This window comes from Sturnira hondurensis, unplaced genomic scaffold, assembly GCF_014824575.4.
Source record: "Sturnira hondurensis isolate 20B ecotype Veracruz unplaced genomic scaffold, ASM1482457v3 Scaffold0016684, whole genome shotgun sequence".
Lineage (NCBI taxonomy): Eukaryota > Metazoa > Chordata > Mammalia > Chiroptera > Phyllostomidae > Sturnira > Sturnira hondurensis.
In genome coordinates, this window is record NW_028089315.1 from 3,788,001 (window position 1) to 3,813,966 (window position 25,966).

The following is a 25,966-nucleotide window of genomic DNA, read 5'->3' on the forward strand; positions in this document are numbered from 1 at the left end:
AAAAGAGAGTTCCAGGTTGCATTAGTTTAAGTAAACATGAGGGAAAACATTCTCAACAATAACAGATTTTATGGCGTTCAATATTCTGAAATATTCAACTTGGGCTTACACCGTTCATCTAATCAATTATGGGAAATATTTGATCGTTTTCTAAGGTTTCTTTAAACCTAGCAATTCTATCGTATGGCCAGGTGGTTTGGAAAGGCATATATTTGGTGCGATGAATTGAAGAAATACATTTGCCATGCATGTTGAAAGTTTATTAACCTCAGTTTCATTTTCATTATAGACAAAGCATTATAAGATATAGAAATGTAAACATTTATATTCACAATTGTTTAAATTTTCTTTGCTCTCCTCAGGGCAAAGTTTAGCTTGACAAGTTCTGTCTTGAGCATCACTGTGATGTGCCTCCACCTGGATGGAAGATCAATATACAGGTGTTCTGAATCTCTCTGTTCCCGGAATCTTAACTACTACGCCAGTGACCATGGCGTGACCACCATATGGTGCACTGCCCTTCCAAATGGCATCTTTTTTAAAGTATATCTTATTGATTATGCTATTACAGTTGTCCCATTTTCCTCTCCTTTGTCCCCCTCCACCCTGAACCCTCCTTGAGCATTTACATATGTTTATATAAATACACGTTACCCAATCCTAAGGATCTTAATCAAAGGACACTACGTCCAAATGGTACCGTGTCAGACCATCACACAAACCATGTTTTAAAGCTTTGGCTTATTAAATTTCCACAGAGGATGTAGAGCTTAAAAGGCTAAAAGGGGGACACATAACAAATGAAATAAAGTTAAATTTATGGGGGAAACAAGATAATTTTCAGAATTAACTACATGCTTAATAACTATCTTAAAATTTTTCAGAAGCTATAATGGATTATTGTTCATTTTCATCATGAGGAGATAATTCTACATTTGAAGGGAATTTACTATAGTTATTTGTGTGTGTATATTTTAGAGTTTTTGCATGTGTGTGGGTGTGTATCTGGATTCCCTAAAATAAACTGTGAAGTTCTGGTGCTAGGAAGCATGTTTAGCATTCAAGCAAGATTATTAGAGCCCTGGCCAAGTAGCTCAGTTGGTTAGAGCATCACCCTGATATACCAAAGCAAGATTATTAATTACTAAATGAACGAAACACTATATTTTGGCCCCAGGCTAGGCATGGAGGAAGACCTGCAAGGTTTCTGCCCTCATGGAACTTAGAGAGTCAAGTAGAGGTCCTTCAATATCCTTGTTCACATTTAATTTTTTTCAATTAAAATTTTACTAATAGCCCTGGCTGGTGTAGCTCAGTGGATTGAGCGCAGGCCTGTGAACCACACAATCATGGTTCGATTCCCAGCCAGGGCACATGCCCGGGTTGCAGGCCAGTTCCCAGCAGGGGACGCACAAGAAGCAACCATACATTGATATTTCTCTCCCTCTCTCCTTCCCTTCCCCTCTAAAGATAAATAAATAAAATCTTTTAAAAAATAAATAAAATAAAATTCTACTAATAAAATTTTAAAAAACATATTTGATACATACAACCAGGCTTGAAAATTTGCAAATAAACACAAGAATTCGATCACACCCTCTGGAGGTGTTTGGAAAGTGGAGTGTATTGTTCCACAAAAAGGATGACTGGACAAGATGTACAGACACACACAGACCTTGGAAAGAAGGCAGGCCGATGTTTAAAATGACACATTACAAAGAAGTGGAAACTATTCTCTTTCACATTCATAGTCCAACTTCAGTTTGTTCTAACGAGATACAATGTGCCATCTCTCAGCTGCCTGATTATTACCTACTTTATTGTCTTTCCAATTTTTCTAATTAAATTATATCTTCATATCTTCAGATTAGAGTCTTTATTTCAAAATGTATTTTAAATGTTATATAGTTTATGACTCCTTTATTTAAAAAAATTAAGCCTAACTACATCTTCTCTAATTTTTAAGCTAAAGAGTAGTAGGAAGAAATAGCAACATTTGGTTAAGTGGAAGGTGAGATGAGGTTTGGAGAATTAAGCAGTTTGGAGCAGGTGATGCAATTTTACCACATGAAAGTGAGTCACTCTGTCATCACCCAGTGAGGTGTCTGAAACTGGTATCTGGAAGCAACTGTGCAAGGTCCACGCTCTTGAAAAACATAAATAATAGCTCATCATGATTTGTTCACCCTACAAAATAAACATAAGACACTAACAAAGGTAACTGAAATGCTACAGTTTTCTTCATTAATGATAAACATATATAAATACATAGATGGGGAAAAATGAATTATGAAATTAATTCAGAAGTTCATAGGTGGAAACACAATATCCAATATAAAATAATTTCTGTCCCATATAACTAATTTACTGTTGATAAAATCAACATGTAGTGAGTCTATGCCATGGGAAGGCATGATGGTAAGCACTGGGGTGAGAGAGAACACAGGTGGTTCCCATCCTTCAGCTGATTATGACAGAGAAACAAATAAGGCAAAGTGTCTGCCCAAATTCATTCTCTCCCTTATTTTTCAGTGGACAGGTGGCTACCCTTGTGGAGGTTGCATTTTCTAGCTTTTCTTGAGCGAAGTCCTAGACCAGAGGATGAGAGAGGATGAAGGGTACGCCTTCACTTTGAGGATAAACCTCCTTGCCCCGTCATTCTCCTTCTTCCCCTCTCCCAGGTCGAAACACCTGGTACTCAGGGTAATGACCCAGCTTCAACTATGTACAGTCATCAGGCCGTGATTCAGGAGCAGCAGATGGAACAAACCTGGCGCCTGAATGACCACAGGAGGTCGAGATGCTCCACCAGCCTCTTCCACTCACCTCAAGGATATCACGTGAAAGACAAATGAATTTAGATCTAATTTTAACCACTATTTCTAAGGCCCTTTGTGACTCCAACATAGGAATCCTAATAAAATAAGGAAACAATGACAGTACACTAGATTATTTGCTGACAGTCTTGCTCCTCAAATAGTCACCAATTTCTGCAAAAGGCAACTCCATTATCCTAGTTGTTCAGGATGGAAACTTGGAATCCATCATTCCTCTCTGAATCTCACATACTACTTTCAATGCAACCCATTATTAAATACTATTGAATGAACCTTTAAAACGGTTTCCCAATTTGACCTTTCTTACCAACTTAGTCCAAGTCATCCTTATCTCCCTTCTTGACTATTTCAATCAGCTTTCTAACTGATTACCCTGCTTTCCTCCTCCCTACCCTGTGGAAAGAGTTCACTTTCCACAGCTGAAAAAAAAAAAGCCATATTAGAGCATGTTGCTCTCCTACTCAAACCCTCCTACGGGTTTCCACCTCGATTAAAAAAAAATTAAAGTCCTGAACATGGCCTACAAGGCCACCGGACTTCTGTTGTATCATTGATTTCTCTACCTAGCTCCGTGACTTCCACCCATAAATCACTCACTCCCCGTCAGCCACACTGGCTTCCAAACTGCTTTCTGAACTTTGTCCCAGAGCTTTGTACATTTTTATTCTCTCTGCCTCAGATATTAGCACGGCCCATTGCCACCTCATTCATGTCCCTGCTTCTGCTGAACACTCAGTTCCTAGGGCCTTCCCTGGTTGCCCCCCATAACAGCAGTTCCTTCCTAATTGGTCATGTCACTCTCTCTGTCCGCTTACCATGCTTTATAACCACCTGATTTTACAGAAGGCATACACATACACACACACAAATCACAAATACATTACACACAAATTGCAAATATTTGTTTATTTGTTGTACATCTCCATTAGGATAAAAGCAAAACAAAATTTGGTCTCTACTATAGCCAAAACACTTAGAACAACGCACAAGGTATAGGCAGAATAACTAGTTCCTGAAGACACATGTTGGATGAATGAACAGAACAGAGTCTGACCGATGTGCTTGCAAACAGAGACACAGAGGACATTACAGGAACTTCCAAGAAAAGAATCCAGCCCAGCTGGGAGGTGTCAGAGAGGTTTCCTGGCAGTTTAAACTCCTACATTGACTTGGAAGAGCAGTAATGTCTTAGCATATGTTCTCCGCCAGAGGAAAACACATCCAGAGTCACAGAGACACCACCACCTATTTGAGGATGTTGAGGGAGATGACATGAACAAATCTGTTAGATCTTACTCATAGTAATGAAGAGAGAATATGAAAGGGGAATAAGTCTAAGAATGAGAAGTCCTAAAGGAATTGCTGGAAAAATTCAAAAGAATTTATGAAGGCCTGAACTCAACAGTAGCAGACAGGGATCCATGATAGTGATAACTAATGGATTAACTGGGATTTGCCAATCAACACAGGTGGGGCCTGGTGGAGCAACCCCTAGGTTTCCAGTGTGGGCTGTTTTTAGGGAATGAGGGTGTCTTCCAGGGATCTCAGAAACAGAGTAAGTAAAGAACAGAGGGGATGACTTCAATCATCCCCACATGGTCACGTGACTGCTCAATGGGTGGACCTAGATTAAACTCCCCAGATTTATGGCTGTTTGTCCAGTGGTCATTTCTCTACGTGACAACTGAGACCAAATGGCCAAATCTTATAACATTGAGCACATAGAGACAAGAGGCAGAAACCTAGTTCAGCCGTCTAGCTATGTCAAGAAAAGTCAGGAAACAAAATGTGCTGTTCTAAAAATAAATAAATAAAATGAAAACACTGAGCTATAATTTGCACAAAAATAATTTCTAAAATTAATTTTTCAGCACAATATAATGCCATATGTGCTCACAGTTGGTATAAGCCTTTTATCTTCCAATGTTACTTATCTCATAAAAGCCACCTTTGGGAGGAGAAAAAAGAAAGTTTTCTTTCCAAGAACAATAAATGAAAGCAGCAAGGTGGTTGCTTTTTTTTAACTTATCCCAAGGAAGTGTTCCATAGCATGGTAGTGAGATATCAACACAAGAAGATGCACTCGTAAATGAAAAAGCCTCGTGCAAAATGCACCATAAGAGAAATTTCTAGGCATTTCAAACATCTACTTAGCAATAAGAATTTAAAAAGAGACATCCAATCAATAGCTGACAATTTGGGTTTTCATACGCATGGAGATTCCTACACTGGGACCGAGTAAAAGAATAATGTATTCTTTTATTTAAATTTGAAAGCATTTAAAGTATTAGGTGAGTTATTGTACTGAGCCTTCAAGATGTAACAAAATGTTACATCTTCTAGGATTTTTAAGTGAGAAATTTTACCGCAACTCCTTCTCCAAAAATGACTGGCTTAAATAACATTTCTTTCATCCCTTCAGAACTATAATTAAAGTCTAATTGCTGAAAAAAATCATTATTGTACTACACTAATTCAAGATAATCACTGGGGAACCCGATTCAATTTTCACATCTTGAACACTAGAAAATGTGCAAACAGAACACACAACAATGCATCGAGGATACCTTTCAAGTCGTGAAACGGGATGTAATTAAGAGGACAGTTAGCACTCCAGTGCAGCCAACGTGCCCAGGATCAACCTGGCTGGCCATGTGAACTAGACCTACAGGTAGACCTCTACAAAAACATTTCTCTTTCTGATGTACCAAGACATTTGTTTCATACCTGGTCCTCTTTCTGTACTATTTGGGAGAGGAGGTAGGTGATATCTGATATTTTGAACTTTAATCACAGCTTATTTTCAGACACAAATATCCAGTTAGTCATATTTGTCTTCAGGCCATATAGTTGAGGCAGGATTTCTCAGACTCTTAGTCTCAGACTTCTTTACACTGTCAAAAGTTACCGAAAACCTCAGAAAGCTTTTGCTTATGTGGGCTGATTTTTATTTCATTTGACCCGAAAACTGAGTTTTTCAAATATTCACTTGAAAATAATAAACTTATGACATATTAGATATATATTTTTATAAAATTAACTAAATACATTTAAAAAAACAAAATGGAAATAATACTGCAATGAACATACAATGTTTATGCTCTTTTGAATTAGTGTTTTGGGTTTCTTCAGATAAACTTCCATAAGTAGAATCACTGGGTACAAGGCAATTTTATTTTTAATTTTCTGAGGTATCTCCATACTGCTTTCCACAGTGGCTGCACCAGTCTGCATTCCCACCCACAGTGCAAAAGGTTCCCCTTTTTCCACATCCTCACCAGCACTTGTTGTTTGTTGATTTACTAATGATAGCTGTTCTGACAAGTGTGAGATGGTATCTCATTGCAGTTTTGATTTGAATTTCTCTGATGATTAGCCACATCGAGTCTATTTGTCTGTTGGCCATCTGTATGTCCTCTTTGAAGAAGTGTCTATTTAGGTCTTTTGCTGATTTTTTAAATTGGATTGTTTGGTTTTGGGTATTGAGTTTTATAAATTCTTTATAAATTTTGTATATTAACCCCTTATAAGATGTATTCCCAAATACATTTTCCATTCAGTGGGTTATCTTTTGGAAGCAGCCCAAATTTCCATCAGTAGATGAGTGGATATAACAACTATGGGACATTTACACAGGGAATACTACTCGGCCGCAAAATAAAGAAAAAAAAAGAAAAATTTTACCATTTGCAACAGCATGGGTGGACCTGGAGAACATTATGCTAAGTGACATAAGCCAATCAAAGAAAGACAAATAACATATGATTTCACTCATATGTGGAATCTAATGCATAAACTGAACTCACAAGCAAAACAGAGACAGATTCACAGGTAGAAAGAAAGCTGACATCTTGGTAGGGGTGGATGGAGGGATTGAGCAAAAAAAGGGAAAAAAGAGAAGGAACTCATGGGCATGGGAAACAATGTGGAGATTGGGGGGCGTGGATATAAGAGGAAAGAATGGTAATAGAACAATGCAATAAAGATAAATTTAAAAAAATAAAAATACACAATTGAGTAAGAATCATACCATTACTTTACACTTTTTGGAAACCTAATTGATTTGTAGCTCACCAGCATTTGTAGCTGCATACTCTCTTTCTGCATTTAATCTTCTGCTATATTATGTGGCTTCTAGAAAGCTCCACTGCATACTCATCAGAGAATGAGACAGAGACAAATAACCTGCTTGTGTTATTAATGAAAACAGTTCTGACCTCAAGGAGCACTTGAAAGGTCCCCATACTACACTTGGAGAATTACTGCTTTAAGAATACTCGTATTATTTTGCAGAAAATAGGAAGACATTTTCAGTTTACTGCAATGATTTCTCATGGAGACTTTAAAAATACTTAAGACTAGATCTATTAAATCTGTTAAAGTATACAAATTTTTCCATTTAGTCTGTTGCATGTCCAATTATTATAATTACAAGAATGCCATTCATTAGCTTCCTTCTGAGCCTGGTCTAGCTAGCAGAATTCTCCTACCTCCATACTCTGACCTCTTTTTTTTTTTGGCAACCAATGTCCTTTTTTTTTCATTTCAAAAATTATTTTAAGCATTTTTTAATCCCACAGCTTTTCAGTTTTTATTCTAACATTTGCACCAAAGTTTTATAGTTATATACAGTGAACCCTCACAGAAATAAAAATAGTGTTTTCTGATCAGCTATCTTCAATCTTTTACATCTCCTAGTACACATAAACTAATTAGTAAAATTTTGCTGTTCATCAAAAAATATACTATATTTTTTGCCAATCTGACAAAAAATACAGGTATAATTTTGTTTTGTTTTTTGTTTTGTTCTTTATTTCTATTGTTGTTCAAGTAGTTGTCTCACTCCCCCAACCCCAGTCATCCCCACCTCCCACCCTCAGTCCTACCCCCTTTTGATTTTGTCCAGGTATCCTTTATGCATGACTTCTTTTTTAAAAAAATTTTTTTAATTTATTTATTTATTTTTCAAGTACAGTTTTCTGTCTATTACTCCCATCCCATTCCACCCCCTGTGCTCCCCTCCTCCCTGCCATTTCCACCCTTCTCAGTTGTTGTCCATGTATCCTTTATGTATGTTCCTCTAAATCCCTCCCCTATTTCCCCTGAAATTCCCTCCCCTCTCCCCTCTGGTCACTTCTTAACTGAGCTTTTCAAACTTGCTTACTCATTGTCACTGACTTGACATTTCCAATGCGATGTCTAATAGGCATCGAAAATTCTCATTGCCAGAAATGAACTCTTGGCTTACTTTCTTAAACACAAATTGCTCTCACTTTTTTCCTCTCACAATGGCACCACAAATCACCCAACTATTTAAATCAAAAACCTAAAAGTCATTCCCAACTTCTGTTTCTTTGACCCCCATACGACATCTATGAGCTGCCAAAACACACCATCTTTCTCTGGTCTCCCACACTGCTGTCCTAGCCTAACCAACATTGTATTTTGCTTGAATTATAACCCTAAACTCCCAACTGGTAGCCCCATTTCCCTCAGAACTTTACATTTTTTCTAACCTTTGATAATTAGTGTAATTAATTTATCTACTTACAAAACATAAATCAGATTATGTCCCATCTCAACTTAAATTCTTACAATTTTATCTGAATTTCTTGGAATAAAAACACAAATTACTTATAGGGTCACATTGGCTCTGCCAACCTCTCCAACCTTAGCTCATGCCACTGCCTTCTTTCTGTCTCTTTAACACCCCGAGCTTTCTGTGTGTCTGGCTCATTCTTGTCATCTATGTCTCAACTCAAGTATTACCCACTCAGATTACCCTTCTCTGACTCACCAATCACTGCCAGACTCACCTCTATGATTCTCTCTCCCATCACCCAGTTTTGTCTAATTTATTCATAGCTATTTTACTACGTGAAAGTATTTCACTTATTCATGTTCTTTACCCTGTCCTCCTACCACCATCCCCGGAATGTAAGCTCTAGAGAAGAAAAGACTGTATGTGACTTGTTCACTATTGTATCCACCATGTCCACTGAGACATAATGTCAGCACTGAGGAGGTATTTTAGAAATTGAATTTTAGGAATAAATAAATAATCAAATGGATTAATAAATGAATCAGAGTAGAAACAACGTATTTCAAAAACAGCTTCATTAAATACTTTCTTTGCTACTCTCACTTTCCAAGGGAAATATAAAAAAATTCATATATTCATGGACGACGGCATGAATGCCTCTGCTTCACTGCTAATGTCTTTCTACTTCCTATGAACACACCATAGAGAGGGAAGAAAAGCAGGGCAGTTCAGCGATGCCCTGCTCCATATATATGTGACCTAATTCATCCTCAGCAAACTAAAAATCTGCTGGATGATTTTCCTTATTTCATTTGCCTTCCACCTTTAGAACTGATGTAATAAATAAAAACTTAAATTAAATAAAAACTTCAACAACAAAACAAACAAGCAAGCAAAATATGACCAAAGACACTGAAATACAGAACAGGCTAACAGGGACCAGAGGGGAAAGGAGAGAGAATTTCAGGGGAAAAGGGGAAGGATTCACAGGAACAAGTATAAAGGACACATGGACAAAAACTAAGGCAGGGAGGGAAATGGGAAGGAGGTGGGGAGCATTGCGGGGGCGGGCTGGGATGGGAGTAAAAGACAGAAAACTGTACTTGAACAATAATTACATATTTTTTTAAAAAAACTTCAATTTGTAGGATTAAATGAAATTTCAAGACTTTCCAAACAAGTCATCTTAATTTTTTTAAGAGAATAGCATGCAACGTGGTACTCAAAAGAAAATCTATAAACTAAGGTTTTCCTTTGCAGACTAATTTTTTAAAGATTTTATTTATTTATATTTAGAGGGGAAGGGAAGGAGAGAGGGAGAGAAAAATCAATGTGTGGTTGCCTCTCGTGCGTCCCCTGCTGGGAACTGGCCTGCAATCCAGGCATGTGCCCTGACTGGGAATCGAACCGTGATCCTTTGGTTTACAGGCCCATGTTCAATCCACTGAGATACACCAGCCAGGGCTGCAGATTAATTTTTAATTCACTTGAGAGCCTTATCATTGATACTTATGATTATTGTTATTAATCTTGATTTTTTGTAACTTTAAATGTAACAATTCATAGAATCCTATATATAATATTACAATCACCCCATCATCTCCTGAAACATAATCTGAGCTCTGAGAATGAATAATTTTATGTAAGTCCATATACACACAGGTACACAGTACAAAAATATGAGTATGTATGTTTCCAACAGTGTCAATAGAAAATATTTGCACTGGAAATATTGAAGCAAATTATTATAGATCTTTAAAAAATGGCTTTCATTTCAGGGCACATACCAACACTGAGTAAGTCATCAGAGACAGCATAAAAGTATATTAAGATTATTATTGGAGGTATTAAATGCTCTAAAACTTTATTCAAACTTAATAGTAGAATAGTAAAATGATGCTCAGTGAACATGATCCAAATGTAAAATATAACAATTATGGTCTAGCCATAAAAATTTCAAAAATGATATATTTGATAAATATGTATGTGGCTTTCAGTGAAAGTTATGATAACAGACTAATTAATTAAACTGCTCTGGAAACAAATGTTCACTTCTTTCTTTTACCAGTGGGAAACAGATGATCTTTTAAAAAAAGCATGCCCAGTTTTTGCAGAAAAATTTAAAGCACGTTGACTGTTAATTATGATTTTTTGTAAAGCTTTAGTTTCCTCTGAAAATATATCATTATGTATTTGTGAAGTGGAAAACCATCTATCACAAAAGTTTGACCAACCTCACTAGTGCTTTTGCTAATATATTGCTATTGATAAATGAACAGATTAACTGAATTTGCTTTGATATTAAAAAGTATACAGAGTAACTTAACTGTTCTTAAATTACACAAAATAGCAAATAGCCAAGAGAAGTGAAATAATCTGGTTTTAAAAGCATTTGCTCTCATTATTCTTATGAATAACTATAAAGTTTTGTGATGTACAGAAAGCAATGCACTTTAGTAATGTTGGACAAATTTGGCAGGAAAATGGCACTACGCAAAGTATTAACGTAAATATACTTAGCCCTAATTCCTTGATATGTTAATATGCATTAAATGTGAATTCTGAGGAATTGGTTTTATGACCATTTTATCTATCATAATTCACAAATTTCCGTGCGCCACTTCAGGAGCTTTAGTACAAAACCATTTTTGTTTTCATCAGAAGGTTTATAGAAGGGCCTAAGTATAGCAATGGGACTCAGACTGCAGCCTTCCAAACCTACAGGAGTTAAATTCAGATAGAGTATATGCCATGACAGGCTGTGTTTCTCAACTGCAGAGTCATGGGAGAATTCCAACGGGGACTTCAGACATCTCTCTGATGTTCTCTGGGTGAGGGTGTGGCGGGCTGTTGCCAAGGGCTGTTGCCATGGTAGACGCACCACACAGCTTCACTGCACAGGGACATAGCTCCGATCTGCCCCTGCTCTATTTGAAAGTGTGCCAAAACAATTACTAACCTTTCAAGGATTTTTCATTAGAGGGATGGATATTAAAAGCATTGGTCTATCCAGCCTTCCACAAAAATCATTGGAAATCTTGTTAAAGGCCCTAAAGAAATGCATCTATGTGTTTTTTAAAATGAATCCACAACAATTTTACAATCCTGTTTAATGTTCAGCATGCACACTGTTCAACAGATCCGGGTAATAATGGCTGACGTAAATTTTACCTCATTAGCAAGAAATCAATGTGGCATCACACCATTGCCCAAAAGGTACTAATCCACATTTTCTTTTCATTTTTCAGCTATGCTTTTTATATTTCTTAATTTTTACCAAAAAATGTATTTTAAACTTCCAAATTTGGCATTCTCTCAAAATTGAAGAATACGGAAATTGATTTTTTAGCAAATAAATCCTTATATAAATATAATTCATAAGTTATACAGTAATAGTAAGGAAAATATAGGTGTATACGTGTGCATTTTTAACATAACCCACGACCTGATTTACCAATTCCAAATGAATTTTTTTAGAAAATTGATGTCTTTTCAAATACCCTCTCAGAAAAAAAAGCACATCAAGTTGTAATTACTTTAGCTTTCAGGAGTCATCAATCATACAAAAAGCCAAAGTATTCCCCTTCTCAATGTAGTACATTCAATGCCACCACTAATAATTTAGAAAGGGAATGAAGAACTATACATTAGAACCACACATAGTAAGGCCGTATTCTATAAAATTAAACAAGGACATAAGCAGTATTCTTAAGTAAGAATACCACCCTTCAAACTAGGTCAGTTTTTCAAGAATGATGTTCTTGACCAATATACCCTGTTAATTTGTCTTGAACTGTACAACAAATGGTACATATACATACATCTTTACATATTTGAGCCAAAAAGGCATTACCCATCTTAATCACCTACCTCTATTCATCAAATCTGTCACTAAATGATTATTTCCAAATTTACCCTCCCAGAAAAAAGAAATTTCTACTATCAAGCATATTCAAGAACAAATTTACTATCTCCTGAGAACAATTTATAAAGAATTGTTAAAATATGTTAGGAAGAAAATATCACCTTTCCTGCTTTGAAAAGAGCCACACTCTTTTAGATTATAAATGTGGATATCTCTTGATTGATAATACTTAACATACCTAACTGAGAGGTGGACACACACACATACACATACACAGGCATCCAAAACACTGCCTTTCAAAATTTCTTACAGACACAAGAAGCACAAATTAATAAGAAGGCAGATACACTTGGACCACATTAAAATTAATAACTTCTGTTCAACAGAAGATATCACACAGGAGTCAAAATGCAAACTATAGATAGGAGAAGGTATGTGAATTGCATGTAGTCGTCAACGATTAAGCTCTAAAACATGTAGAGTCAACCAACAGAAAAATGGGGGAAGAATACCTGGATACTTCACAGAAGAAACACAAACCACACACAATCATGTAAAATGGTGCTCAGTGTCATTAGTAATCAGAAGCAAAATAACTGGAAAATAGAGGTTCCAGCAGAAGTAAGGCCTGCTTCACTATGTCTGGTAGGGTAATACTATGGGTGTAATAATTTATAGTTTTAATTTGAACATTTCACCTAAAATGTCACTTGGTATGCTTGACTGTGATACTATGTTACAGAATTACATGCTAATGATTTTTGTAACAAAAATTTGTAACAAAAAGGGTGTTATTTGTAACAGACCCCATGCAATCAATAGTAGAAAGATAAATACATTGGGATATATACAGAACATAATACTGAACGGCACAAATTAAGCAACAAAAAATGTCTGTAGTCTTAAATTGTTTTATATAACATAAAGCATAAAAACTTTTAAAAGTAAACATGCACATTCCATAGAGGCGCAGGTTTTGAAGGAGAAACCTTTGGAAGGCTGGGTTCTCATAAGCAAGACTAGGTTCTTCTCATAAGCTACCTTGAAGGACATCCATTCGCAGACTGACAGGCAGAAGCTTGGAGTTTGAAGAAGGGATGGAAGATGCGTTACAAGTCAGCCACAGGAAGTCCCTCCTGTACCCACACAAAGTTCCCGTGCAGAGGCTGCGTGGTCCCTGAGGCATCTAGGTTGCCTCCTGAGATGGGGTTCTCGCCATCACATCACACTACACATTTCACGTTTGCAACAAACTAATTAGAAAAATATTAATTCAAAAGTCTTCTTCCCTATGACTTGAATTTCTTCTTAGGCCTGCTAAATTCATGAGAAATAATTGCCTCTTCATGTGACAATCTTTCAGCATTTAAAAACAGCCCTTCCTCCTAAAACTTCCATCTGTACATGAAACAATGTCAATTAAAAAAAATGTGTGTTATGCCTCCTAGACTAGCTCAAGTATATTAAAGTGTTTGTGAAGAGCGGTACCCCAAAATAAACACAACACCCTACATGTTCTCTAATTATCTCAGTTCCCTGTTTTTGCCATTAACTCTGTAATGGAAATATATTTTAATATTCACATTTAATACTTCTAGAGCCTCTTTGCTAATGAGAATGTTTAATAAATAGATGTATGTTTTGTTTTTATATGAACAGTATATAAGCTCATTCGCTAACACTACCATTATAAGCTCAGGCCTAGAAAGGAACTGAAAAAATAAGTTCATTGATATTTCAGCTATTCTAAAAATAGTTCACAGATTAACATGAAAAACTTAAGGTCAAAAGGCAACACCTGATTTGTGTGAATAAAACATGTTAAATTTACTGAGAGAGCTAGTTTATATGAAAATTCATTCCATCTCTTCATACTCTCAGGTAGTGTTTTGAATGCCAGCTGACATAGTGAGATTCATCATTAATGTTCGATTTGATATAAAATCCCTGTTTGAATGTCAGCTTTCAGTACATGATTTAATTATATAAAGACAGTAAAAAAAGTTTCAGGGGGCAGGAGAAATACAAGTTTCATTATGAATTTTTACGTGCTTACTGTCAAGGGTGACTAACATGATTCATGTTCAGGTTGAAGAATAAAAAGTGGCAGACATCAGCATAACATGCAGACCTGGTACCAACCCGCTTGCTGGAAAAAGAAGCAGATGACCAGCCTTCAGAAGACAGAAGTGAAATCTCAGTGCAGTAACAACGGGAACGTGAGGCTGGTCCCAGAGTTGATGTAAACAATCACAGACCACTTAGCGTACAAAAATCCTATCAAAATAGTCACTGTGTGATGAACTGAAAGAACTGTTCCTTCTGTAAAAATATTTTCTTTTAAACCTGTGAGAAAAATGCAATCAATGCTATTGATTGTAGGCAGAAGAAAGAGGGCCTTCGAGGTGCACAGAACAGTTTTGTCCAGAGGTGAGCCAAGATTCAATCAAATATAAACCATTTTTCAATAAGAAAAAAGGAAGTTATAATAAGAGGAGAGGATTACATGGGAGACAATCTGTAGAAAGGTTAGAAAGCAGTTTAATGTTTAAAGAATGCGGGAAAGCCTTGAAGGCATTTATAGGAAATGCCTAGTTAATTTCTTATTGAACTATTGTGATTCAAGTTTTATTGTTTTCTTGCTAATTATCAAACCATTCTTTAATCTTATGGATTCATGCTATGCATCTTGTTCCCCAAACTGGGATCTCCATACAGCACTTGTAATCCATACACTTTGAAAGTTTACATTAAATATGTGAACCCTGAAGCCCAATGGCCAAGGGTTTCGCCACAAATGTCCTATGTGTGTGATCTTGGCCGAGTTATGTAACTTATCAGCACATCAAGTTTTCATCTATTAGCATATAGACAATATAACACTTATATTGTTCTAAGTGTTACAACAAGTGTAATTTAAACTTGTTATGAGGATTAAGATTTTAATCCCTGTAAAGTGATTAATCAGTACCTGGCATATGTAAGCATTTAATAAAAGCTATTATCAATAACAAACATGTCATGAAAAATAATAATTTTATTCAAAAGTTTAAAGTAAAAGAGCCAATGGTCAAAGACACTTGCCATTTTTACAAAATAAAATGTAATCTATCTGTTTCTACCATGAAAGGTCACAGAAAGCACACAAAACCAGCTTCTCTGAGAAAATCTATAGATTAATAGATATGAATTAGACATTTTTCAAAATGAAAATATTAGAGTAATTTCCCAAAGATGTTTTATTCACATCACCAATTCTGAATCAACAGATCGGAATTTGTTTTATTTTGGATGATAGCAGAATGAAGTTCATCTTTTTGATTAGAAAATGTAGAGCAAGAATCTAAGGGTATCGATAAATGTTACATCATAATTAAGGCCAATGTCTATTTGTTTAAGGCAATAAATTCTGTTCAATATTTTTAAGACCCATTTATATATTTGAAAGCATAATTAAGACATAAACAAAGCCTTAACAATTTAATTTATTTATTCTACTGCCTTAAAAAACCAATACCAAATAATTCTGATTAAAGTCTGAAACCGAAACCTCTATTAGCCAGCAACTATGTATCTGGTGGTCATACAAGTTATTTTGCTTGAAAATACATGGTAATACATGTATACTACCTCCAGATAACTTCCACATTCATCCTGATCAGTGAAGTCTTACCATATGACTATTCTCTTTTGTTAAAATGCTGAGAAACTTTGGCATTTATGTATGAATACTTGGGACAATGCCTGGGCTAAATTAAAAATCACTAGGGCACATGTTAAACAAGCATCTTATGAAAAACACTTCCTGTAATTGGAAAGAGACAGCGAAACACTGGATGGGTTTTACATGTGAACTCCTTAGGTATTTTTCCGCGTGCCTTCATAATAAGCAAGTGCGTGAAAGATCCTCTACATTCTATTCATTCATTGTTGCTATGGTATAACCCTTATAAATATTAATGTTCACAGATGAAAAAGAATCCACCTATAATAACATTGCTATCTAAATTTTGAGAAGATTGAATGTGTTGATAAAAAAGTAATTAAGCAATGAAACATTTCCTCAATTAAAACTTATAAAAATTTAAATGACAGGGTTTTGATTTTCTTTTTTACCAATTTGACATAAGGCTATTAGCACAAAATCAACCAAAGTGACACTGAATTAGTTAAAATTACAGCTTGGGGTCAGATTGGCAGCAGTTTGTAAGATTATGGCCATTGCTGTGACTTTAACTGAAAGGCAGTCCACAATCATTATTTCAGGTTTCTTTTTTCCCCGCAAAAGAAAAACACATCATTATAAATTTCAAGTTAGAAATACACATAATAAAAACCTACCTATGCATAAAACATATCTATATAGTGTGCGCTTTGGGTTTTTTCTAACGGTTTCTTAGCATGCCTGAGATTGATGAAAATAAGCTACCATTCTTATTAATTAGGCAGCTAAAATATCATCCGACCTTTATACTTTGTCTCTATCACACAAATGAAAAACACTGAAAACACTGCATTCTCTTTTTATGGAAGCATCATGGCAGAAAACTTAATCCTCTACTGAAAGTTAAAGGTAGAGTTAAAGACAATTTGTTATCTGACCAAATGCACTTCGAATAGACTTGAGCTTCCACTGAAGCTTTAGGAGCTTGCTCAGAGATCTGACAATGTATGGTCTTATTCAGTGCAATAAATAGCATTTCTTTCTTTCATATTATCATACTTTCCTGGTGTCTGAAAAAAATACAAGATTCTCAAATTAATATTCTAAACATAAGCACTTCATACAATTAGTATCTAGGTAGCATTCCACCTCTTTTCAAACTGTTTCTCAACAAAAAAAGGGAAAAACGAAATTGCCTAATGTCGTCTGTGTGCAGGCTGATAAGATGAAAAGGAAATATGTGATTGTCAAAGGAGCAGCGTGAGAAACCGTACCTTCCATGACATACACCAGTGACCCCACATCTCCTTCTTTGATGATGCAACTGTCTTTGCCATACTCCACTGGGTACATACAATCCACAATCTCCTGGATCTGCGACAGCTCCAAGTTCTTCATAAAGTCATTGTCAAGGATGGCTTCCTTGATGAGATCCTTGGACCTAGGGCAAGAAAGGGAGGGTTTATGGGTGTATCTGACAAGAGCTTTCAGAGTTTCTGAGTGTTAGCAGAGTCAATACAGTACGATGTTCTAGCACACTACACACAGATTTTCCTGTTAGGAACCCAACAATATTCTGAAAGACCTGAGATCAAAGTAATTCCATGGCTGCAGGAAAGGCACTGAGAAATTTTCCTCTGAGTCAAGTATCATTTAATGAATATGTGACTAACAAGCAAAATCATACAATTTCATTTTGCTGTAGAATTTTTTTTTAGCAAAAAAGATTCCAATAAATTCCAGGATTTATTCCAGCAGGATAACTCCATCTACTTAATGTGAAATATTGGATTAATATTCTGTAAGCAAAAAAAAATATTCTGTAAGCAAGAAAAACTCTTGGAATAGTCCTCTGACTGCCCCAACTGTTAAACTTTTGCCCAAACAGTGGGTCCTATTTCCTGCCTAACAGCCTTCCTGAATGAACCTTGGAGGTAGTATAAGCTGGCAGAGAGCTAAGAAGTAACAGTCAGCCCATATATTTTTTAAAAGATAAAATTTAATCACACAAAGGTATTGGCCAATTTAGATATTTCCTCAAAAGTGAAAATCATTTTTTAACAAGTTTCAGACCATTCTCACATCAACCAACTCTGCTATAAGTATCTCATTCTCATGGCAAAATGCAGTGATGAACCCCAGTTTATTTTTAATGTAGTGTCATATTTGATTTGCTAGGATAGCATTTTGTTTGGGATTTTTGCATTGTATTCATCAGAGATACTGGTTGGTGTGTATGTGCATGTGTGTGTGTATCTTTGCCAGGTTTTGGTACAAGGGCTAGGTTGGTCTCAGAAAATGTGTTAGGAAGTACTGCCTCTTTGTTATTTTGGAAAAGTTTGAGAAGGATAGGTATCAAATCATCTCTGAATGTTTAATAGAATACAGTAGTGAAGCCATCTGGTCCTGGGGAGATTTTTGATGGTTGTTTCACCTTCCTTACTTTTGATAAGTCTATTTAGATTTTCCAATTCTTCATAATATAGTCTAGAAAGTTATTACGGTTATATAATTTTAGGAACTTAGCCATTTCTTCTCAGTCATTGAATCTGGTAGCATAAGTCTTTCATAATATTGTAGTATGATCCTTCGTATTTCCGTGATGTCTGTGGTAACTCCTCTCNGGGCTAGGTTGGTCTCAGAAAATGTGTTAGGAAGTACTGCCTCTTTGTTATTTTGGAAAAGTTTGAGAAGGATAGGTATCAAATCATCTCTGAATGTTTAATAGAATACAGTAGTGAAGCCATCTGGTCCTGGGGAGATTTTTGATGGTTGTTTCACCTTCCTTACTTTTGATAAGTCTATTTAGATTTTCCAGTTCTTCATAATATAGTCTAGAAAGTTATTACAGTTATATAATTTTAGGAACTTAGCCATTTCTTCTCAGTCATTGAATCTGGTAGCATAAGTCTTTCATAATATTGTAGTATGATCCTTCGTATTTCTGTGATGTCTGTGGTAACTACTCTCTCATTTCTGATTTGGTCTATATGAGTCTTTTTTTTTTTTTTTTTACTTAGTGAGTCTAGCCAGGGGTATGTCGATTTGATTTGTCTTTTCAAAGAACCAGCTCGTTGTTGTATTAACTTTTGTGTAGACTTTTTGTTCTCTATTTCATTAAATTCTGCTCAAATTTTTATTTCCTTTCTTCTGCTGACTTTGTGCTGCTTTTGTTCTGCTTTTTCTAGTTCTTTAAAATATGTTAGGTGGTTTACTTAAAATTTTTCTTGTTTCTTGAGATAGGCCTGCAATAATATAAACAGCCCTCTTATTACTGCTTTCTCTGAATCCCAAAAGTTTTGCTATGTTGTATTGTCATCCTCATTTGTCTCTATATATCTTTTGACTTCACCTTTTATTTCTTCTTTGACCCAGTCATTTTTAAGTAGCATGCTGTTTAATTACCACATATTCATTCGGGTTTTTGTTCCTTTTTGCAGTTGATTTCTAACAAAGCATTGTAGTCAAAGAATGTGCTTGGTATGACATCAGTCTCCTTAAGTTTCTGAAGGCTAGTTTTGTGTCTCAGCATACAATCTAACCTTGAGAATGTTCCATGTGTACTGGAAAAAAATGTATAATCTGGTGTGCTGGGATGAAAAGCTCTGTAAATGGCAATTGCATCCATTTGGTCTAATGTGTCTTTTAAGGCCAATAATTCTTTATTGATTTTCTGTTTGGATGATCTGTCGATAGCTGTCAAATACCACTGCAGTGCCCCTTACTATGATTGTGTTTTTGTCAGTTTCTCAGTAGTTATCAGTTCAATTTCTCAGTGTTCTCTTAGTAGTTGCTCTATATTGTGGTGCTCCCTGACTGGGTGCATATATCTTGAGAAGTGTTACATCTTCCTGATGTAGTGTCTCCTTTATCATTATAAAATGTCCAATTTTGTCTCTTGTTACCTCTGTGATCTTGAAATGTATTTTGTCAGACGTAAGTATGTCTGCACCTGCTTTTCTGTGGATGCCAGTTCCTTAGAGATTCAATCTCCACCCTTTCACTTTGAGTCTCTACTTGTCTCTATAGCTTAGATGCATCTCCTGAAGGCAGCATATGGTTGTGTTTTGTTTTTTGATCCAATCTGCTACACTGTGCCTTTTTTATTGGTGAATCTAGCCCATCTACATTTAGGGTAATTATTGATGTATGAAGATTTCTTATACTCATTTTACCTTTTGTTTTCTGGTAGCTCTGTGCCTCCATTGGTTATTTCCCTTTGTGTTTCTGTTGTTTTTGTTTGGTGGTATTCCATATTTTTTCCCTTTTCCTCTTTTTTTTCGATTATATGTCTCAGTTTATTGTTTTAGGTCTGTGTGTGTTTGTGTGTGTGTATGTGTTTACCACTAGGTTTATGTAAGAGAAAGGTGTGTTCCAGGGGCACAAGGATGGTTCAACATACACAAATTGATTAATGTAATATACCACATTGACAAAATAAAGAATAAAAATCATGTGATCATATCAATAGATGAATAAAAAACATTTGATTAAAAATATGCATTATAATTAAATCACTCAATAAAATGGGTATAGAAAGTACCTCAACATAATAAAGGGTAAAGAAAGTACCTCAACTAATATCACACTCCATGGTGAAAAACTGAAAGCTTTTCTTGTACAATCAGGAATAAGACAAGGATGCTCACCCATCACCCTTATTCAACAAGTACTGGAATCCTAGCCAGAGCACTCAGTCAAGAGAAAGAAATGAAAGGCATACAAATTGGGAATGAAGAAGTCAAAGTATTGCTTTTTGCAGATGACAGGATTTTTTATACAGAAACCCCTAAAGATTCCTCCAAAAACTACTAGAAGCAACAAACAAATGCAGTAAAGTTATAGGATATAAAAGTCAATGTAAAAAATTCACTGCATTCCTATACATCAACAATGAAATTTAAGAGAAACACATTTTTAAAACTATTTATTTTGCAATTGCAACAAAAGAATAAAATACCTAGAAGTAAACTTAACAAAGAATGTGAAAGACCTATATACTCAAAAATACAAAGCATTCATTATTAACAGAGATTGAAAAAGACACAACAAAATGAAAAGATTCTGTGTTCGTGGATTAAAAAAAAACAGCAGTTAAAAATGTCGCTCGGGCTGGTGTGGCTCAGTGGACTGAGAGCTGGCCTGTGAACCAACAGGTCACCAGAGTTTGATTCCCAGTCAGGGCACATGCCCGGGTTGTGGGCCAGGTCCCCTATAAGGAGCACTTGAGAGGCAACAACACACTGATGTTTCTCTCCCTCCCACCCCCTCTCTAAAAGTCCACATTACCCAAAACAATATACAGATTTAATGCAATCCCCATCAAAATCCCAATGACATTTTTTAAAGAAATAGAACAAAAAAATCATCAGATTTGTATGGAACCACAAAGGCCAGAGTAGCCAAAATACACAATGGAGAAAAGAAAGCTTCTTCAATAAGTGGTGCTGAGAAAATGAGAAGGTCACATGCAAAAGAATAAAAGTAGAAAACACTCTGTCCCCATACATAAAAATCAACTCAAAATGGATCAAAGACCTAAATATAAGATCTGAAACAACAAATTACATAGAAAAAAAAAACACAAGAACTAAACTTATGGACCTTGGTCTTACAGAAGATTTAATGAATTTGACCCCAAAGTGAAGGAAAGTAAAGGCAAAAATAAATGAACGGGATTATATCAAACGAAAAAGCTTTTGCACAGCAAAAGAAACCACCAAAAAAAAACACAAAAAACAAAAAGGCAACCAATAGAATAGGAGAAGGATTTACAAACAACAGCCCTCACAAAGGGTTAATACCCAAAATATGCAAAGAACTCACACAACTCAACACCAAATGATCTAATTTAAGAAAAATGGGCAAAGGACCTGAACAAACACTTCTCCCAAGATGATATACAAATAGCCAACAGATATATATATGAAGATGCTCAACTTCACTAGCTATTAAGGAAATGCAAATCAAAACTATAATGAGACACAAACTCATACCTATCAGAATAGCTATTATAAAGAAGACAAGTAATAACAATTGATGGAGAGGTTGTGGAGAATAACAAACTCTCACTTGCTGATGATGGTGGGAATGTAAACTGGTACAGCCACTATGGAAAACACCATGGCAGTTTCTTGAGAAAATTAAGAATATAGTTACCATACAACCCAGCAATCTCTCATCTAAGTATCTACCCCCAAAGTTTAAAAACATTTATTTGCAAAGATATATGCACTCTTATGTTTGCTACAATACCATTCACAGTGGCCAAGATATGGGAACAACTTAAGTGTCCTTCAACAGATGACTGAATAAAGATTTGGTACACCCGTGGCTGGTGTGGCTCAATGGGTTGAGCACTGGCTTGTGAACAAAAAGGTCACAGGTTCAATTCCTAGTCAGGGCACATGCCTGGTTTGCTGGCCAGGCTCCCCAGTTAGGATCATGTGAGAGACAACCAATGGATGTATCTATCACACACTGATACTTCTCTCCCTCACTTTCTCCCTCCTTTCCTCTCTCACTAAAATGTAAATACATAAAATCTTTTTTAAAAAGTTAAAAAAAGATGATGTGATACATATATACAATACAATACTACTCAGACTTCATAAGGGATGAAATACTGCCAGTTGCAACAACATGGATGGACCTTGAGACTATGATGATAAGTGAAATAAGTTGGACAGAAAAAGTTAAGAACCATATGCTTTCACTCCTATGTGGGATATAAAACTAAAAGCAACAAATGAACAAACAATGAAAATGAACACACAAAAACTCACAGACAGACAACAGTATGGTGGTTACCAGAGGGAAGGAGGGCCTGGGCAGTAAAGGGGGAAGGGAGTCAGATGCACCATTATGAAAGATGATTTGACTTTGGGTGCTGGGCACACAATGCAATATATAGATCATGTATCATAGAAATATATACTTGAACCCTATATAATAATTGTATTAACCAGTCACCCCCAATAAATTCAATAAAGAAATAAAATACTGATGAAGAATTCAAAACTATTTTCAGCATTCACATCTCTAATCAGTAGTTACTACAAAACATGAGAATCCCTGGGCCAAACTATATGACAGCAACATAGTTCTTGGGTAACCAATGACATTAATCTATTGTCTATTGCATGCATTGCAAAGAATTTCAAGTTGCCATATCCCCTTTTTTCCTATAATATGTAAGTACTGGAATAAAATTTTAATCTTATACCTTTAAAGAGAAACAAGGGTGCAAGTATAAAATATTTGTTTGCTCAAATATCACTTTAAGGTTTCTCCTTTTAAACTCATACTTTAACCTTGTTATTACTAACTAGGAACCATCAAAATTGCTCACGAAATCACTGCTTAAATGTATACAAATAGGGCAGACTTATAGTAATTAAGGGAAGAGAAAATTATTGTTCATTGTAGTTGTTCATTTACATCCAAAAAGTCAGTATTAAAGTTTCCCATTCAGCCCTTTAAGTCACCAGTCAGTGCTCCAGAAACACATTTAATAGCTACTTCCCACTAGGAGCTGAAATTAAAATAGGGCAGCCTCCAATAGAGCCCAGATCAAACTCTTGTTCTATAATCTCCCCTTTCTGGTCACAGAAGTACAACTGCAGAGTTTCAGAGAAATACCAAAAAGTGTTTCTCATGAGAATACATAAAATTGTACACATTACATTATAGAATCTAAGAACCATGTGGCCTAATTATGAATTAACTATTTTTGAAGTTTAAATATTTAAACTGCAAACCAGAGCAACAGTTGGGAAGAAAACATTTGGCATAACGCAACACAACGTTTTCAAGCAATATTTTCCCTTTCAAAATACACAATGGAGTTCTGGGATTCATTTGTTTCCAGCAAGGTCAACATGATAGCACAATGAGCATCCATTAAGCGCTGCACCACCCACAGTGACCTGGCCTGCAGGGCATAGACTGGGGACCCTGGGGTTTTGTGTCCTCCTTGGAAACCCAGTGCATGTCATCACCATGTGCTATGCATTGCCACTTCAGTCATCACAGTGGTTTGATTTTAAAACTGATTATCAAACAACCATTTTTGAAAAATTCTATTGTTCAAATGCTTCTCATATTTAATCTCTGGGACACATTAACTTACATATTAAATTATCTTTCATTTGTTTGAATTCAGCATCAGAAAAAATAGCATGTCTCTACCAACCCCCACCCCCAAAACATGAATACTTTCATTTGGCTGGCAATCGGGAGTTGGATCATTCACTATTTCCCCTAGTGATGCTTCCAGAAAATTAAAGCCAGATATAGCCTTGTCACAGTGGCTTGCAGGTATTGGGAGGCAGATCAGCCTCACCTGCATTAGGCTTTGAATACAACACATACTTTGAGTCTGCCTAAAGGGAGATGGCAGATATATTTAGAAATGTTTTAAATAACTAAAATTTAAAAACAATCATGCTCCTCATTGTAAAAGTGCAGTGGTTTCGAGGTTTCTTAACCAAACTGGGTAGTTAACCAATAACGACAACATGACATGTAACCACAGTAGTAGTAATACACTACTGCTGCTGCTGCTACACTATTGGCTACGTGGTTATTCTCTATTCCCCAACAAAGAGCTTTACCTCACTTAAGTCTCAAATGAATTGCTAAATTTGCCAAGGTAGAACTGAGGCTCAAAGCACTTATATGACCTGTCCAATGTTATCAGACCAGTAGGTGACAGATAGAGATTTAAAGATAAATTCCTTTGATTTCTAAGCCACACTCTCCTCAAGTTTCTGACTTCTGGGTCCACCATACTAAAACGTATTGATCATCTGAGCATAGTATCCCGATTACAAAATCCAAAAGCAAATGTTCTTCTCACTGATCTCTAATTCTGCAACAGTAAGAATGCTATACATGGAAAATATAACCTTTTATCTGCAGAGAGCATTTCATGCTTTCAAAACAAAGCCAGGTCTGATCATTTCATTCACAACTGCCACAGACTGTGCAGTAGGCAGAACAGATGTTACTAGTATCCCTATTTGACAGATAAGAAAACAAAGGCACAAAGGGTTTAGGTGCCCTACAAGTTTGTGTTAGAGATTAAAGTAGAACTTTGGCCTGCTGACTACTGGCCTGAAATAAATGCTTTTCAGACCTTCATTACACACACTTATATTCTCTGTGTCTCTGTCTGTCTTTCTCCCTCTCTCTCGGCGTCTCTCTCATCTTCAGCCATTCTAATGTTCAAACTCGCTTGGACAAAGACTTAACAAAGCCACTGCACCAGTATCAGCAGGGAACTGTGGCCATTTGACAATAATTCTATGGTTTAAAAAATTCCGTGCTGGTTCATTCAGAGAGATTCCCTCTCTGATCTAATTCATTCTCCACATTACAGAAGTTTGAGCATGTTCTGCGGCTTTGACAGAAAGATAACCTATAATACAGAAAAAAACTCTTGAATTTAGGAATAAAATTTAACTTCTCTGGATTCCTATGTGTTCACATTTTTTTCTCTTCTCTGTCTTGAGCACAGACTCTCTCTCTCTCTCTCTCCCCACCCCCCTGCTTTCCGACAAACCTGCCTCAAAGGAATTTGACGTGCAGATATGGAGGGGAATAAAGTATACAAAAATTACTATCAATTTGGGTGAATATGTGGATTAGAATTCAAATTAAAAAGGAAGTGCTCATAATGCATATATGTGAAAATATAATATCCTAAGAAAAACTGAAAATTATATTGATTTTGTAATTAATGTAATTAATGACCTAGAATACAGATCTATTTCAAAGTCTGAATATAAGATTCTAAACATTTAGCATCACAGTAGAAAGCTAATATGCACGATATGCATGATTTATAAACTAAACAAAACAGGCTAGCATAATTGTACATGCATTATAATCTAATAAGTTAGCTACCTTAAATTTTTACTGAAAAAGAGAGAGGGTGAAAAAAAGGGAGGAAGGAAATAAGGAAGATGAATGAATGTGATTTTATAACTTGAGACCACTAGTGTCTATTGATCTACTTGTACCATGCTGTCCTTTAAATATTTGTCCTTTTCAGT

At 35.8% G+C, this 25,966-nt stretch overlaps 1 protein-coding gene across 2 annotated transcripts in view; it reads right to left on the minus strand.

Annotated features, from left to right (window-relative positions):
* The window catches only part of PRKG1 (protein kinase cGMP-dependent 1), a 1,201,643-nt gene that overhangs the window by 1,034,466 nt on the left and 141,211 nt on the right, over positions 1-25,966 (minus strand). For both annotated transcript variants that reach the window (XM_037066937.1, XM_037066936.1), the window contains exon 2: positions 17,183-17,349. In XM_037066937.1, coding sequence (XP_036922832.1) covers positions 17,183-17,349 — 167 coding nt within the window. The remainder of the gene's footprint in view (positions 1-17,182; positions 17,350-25,966) is intronic.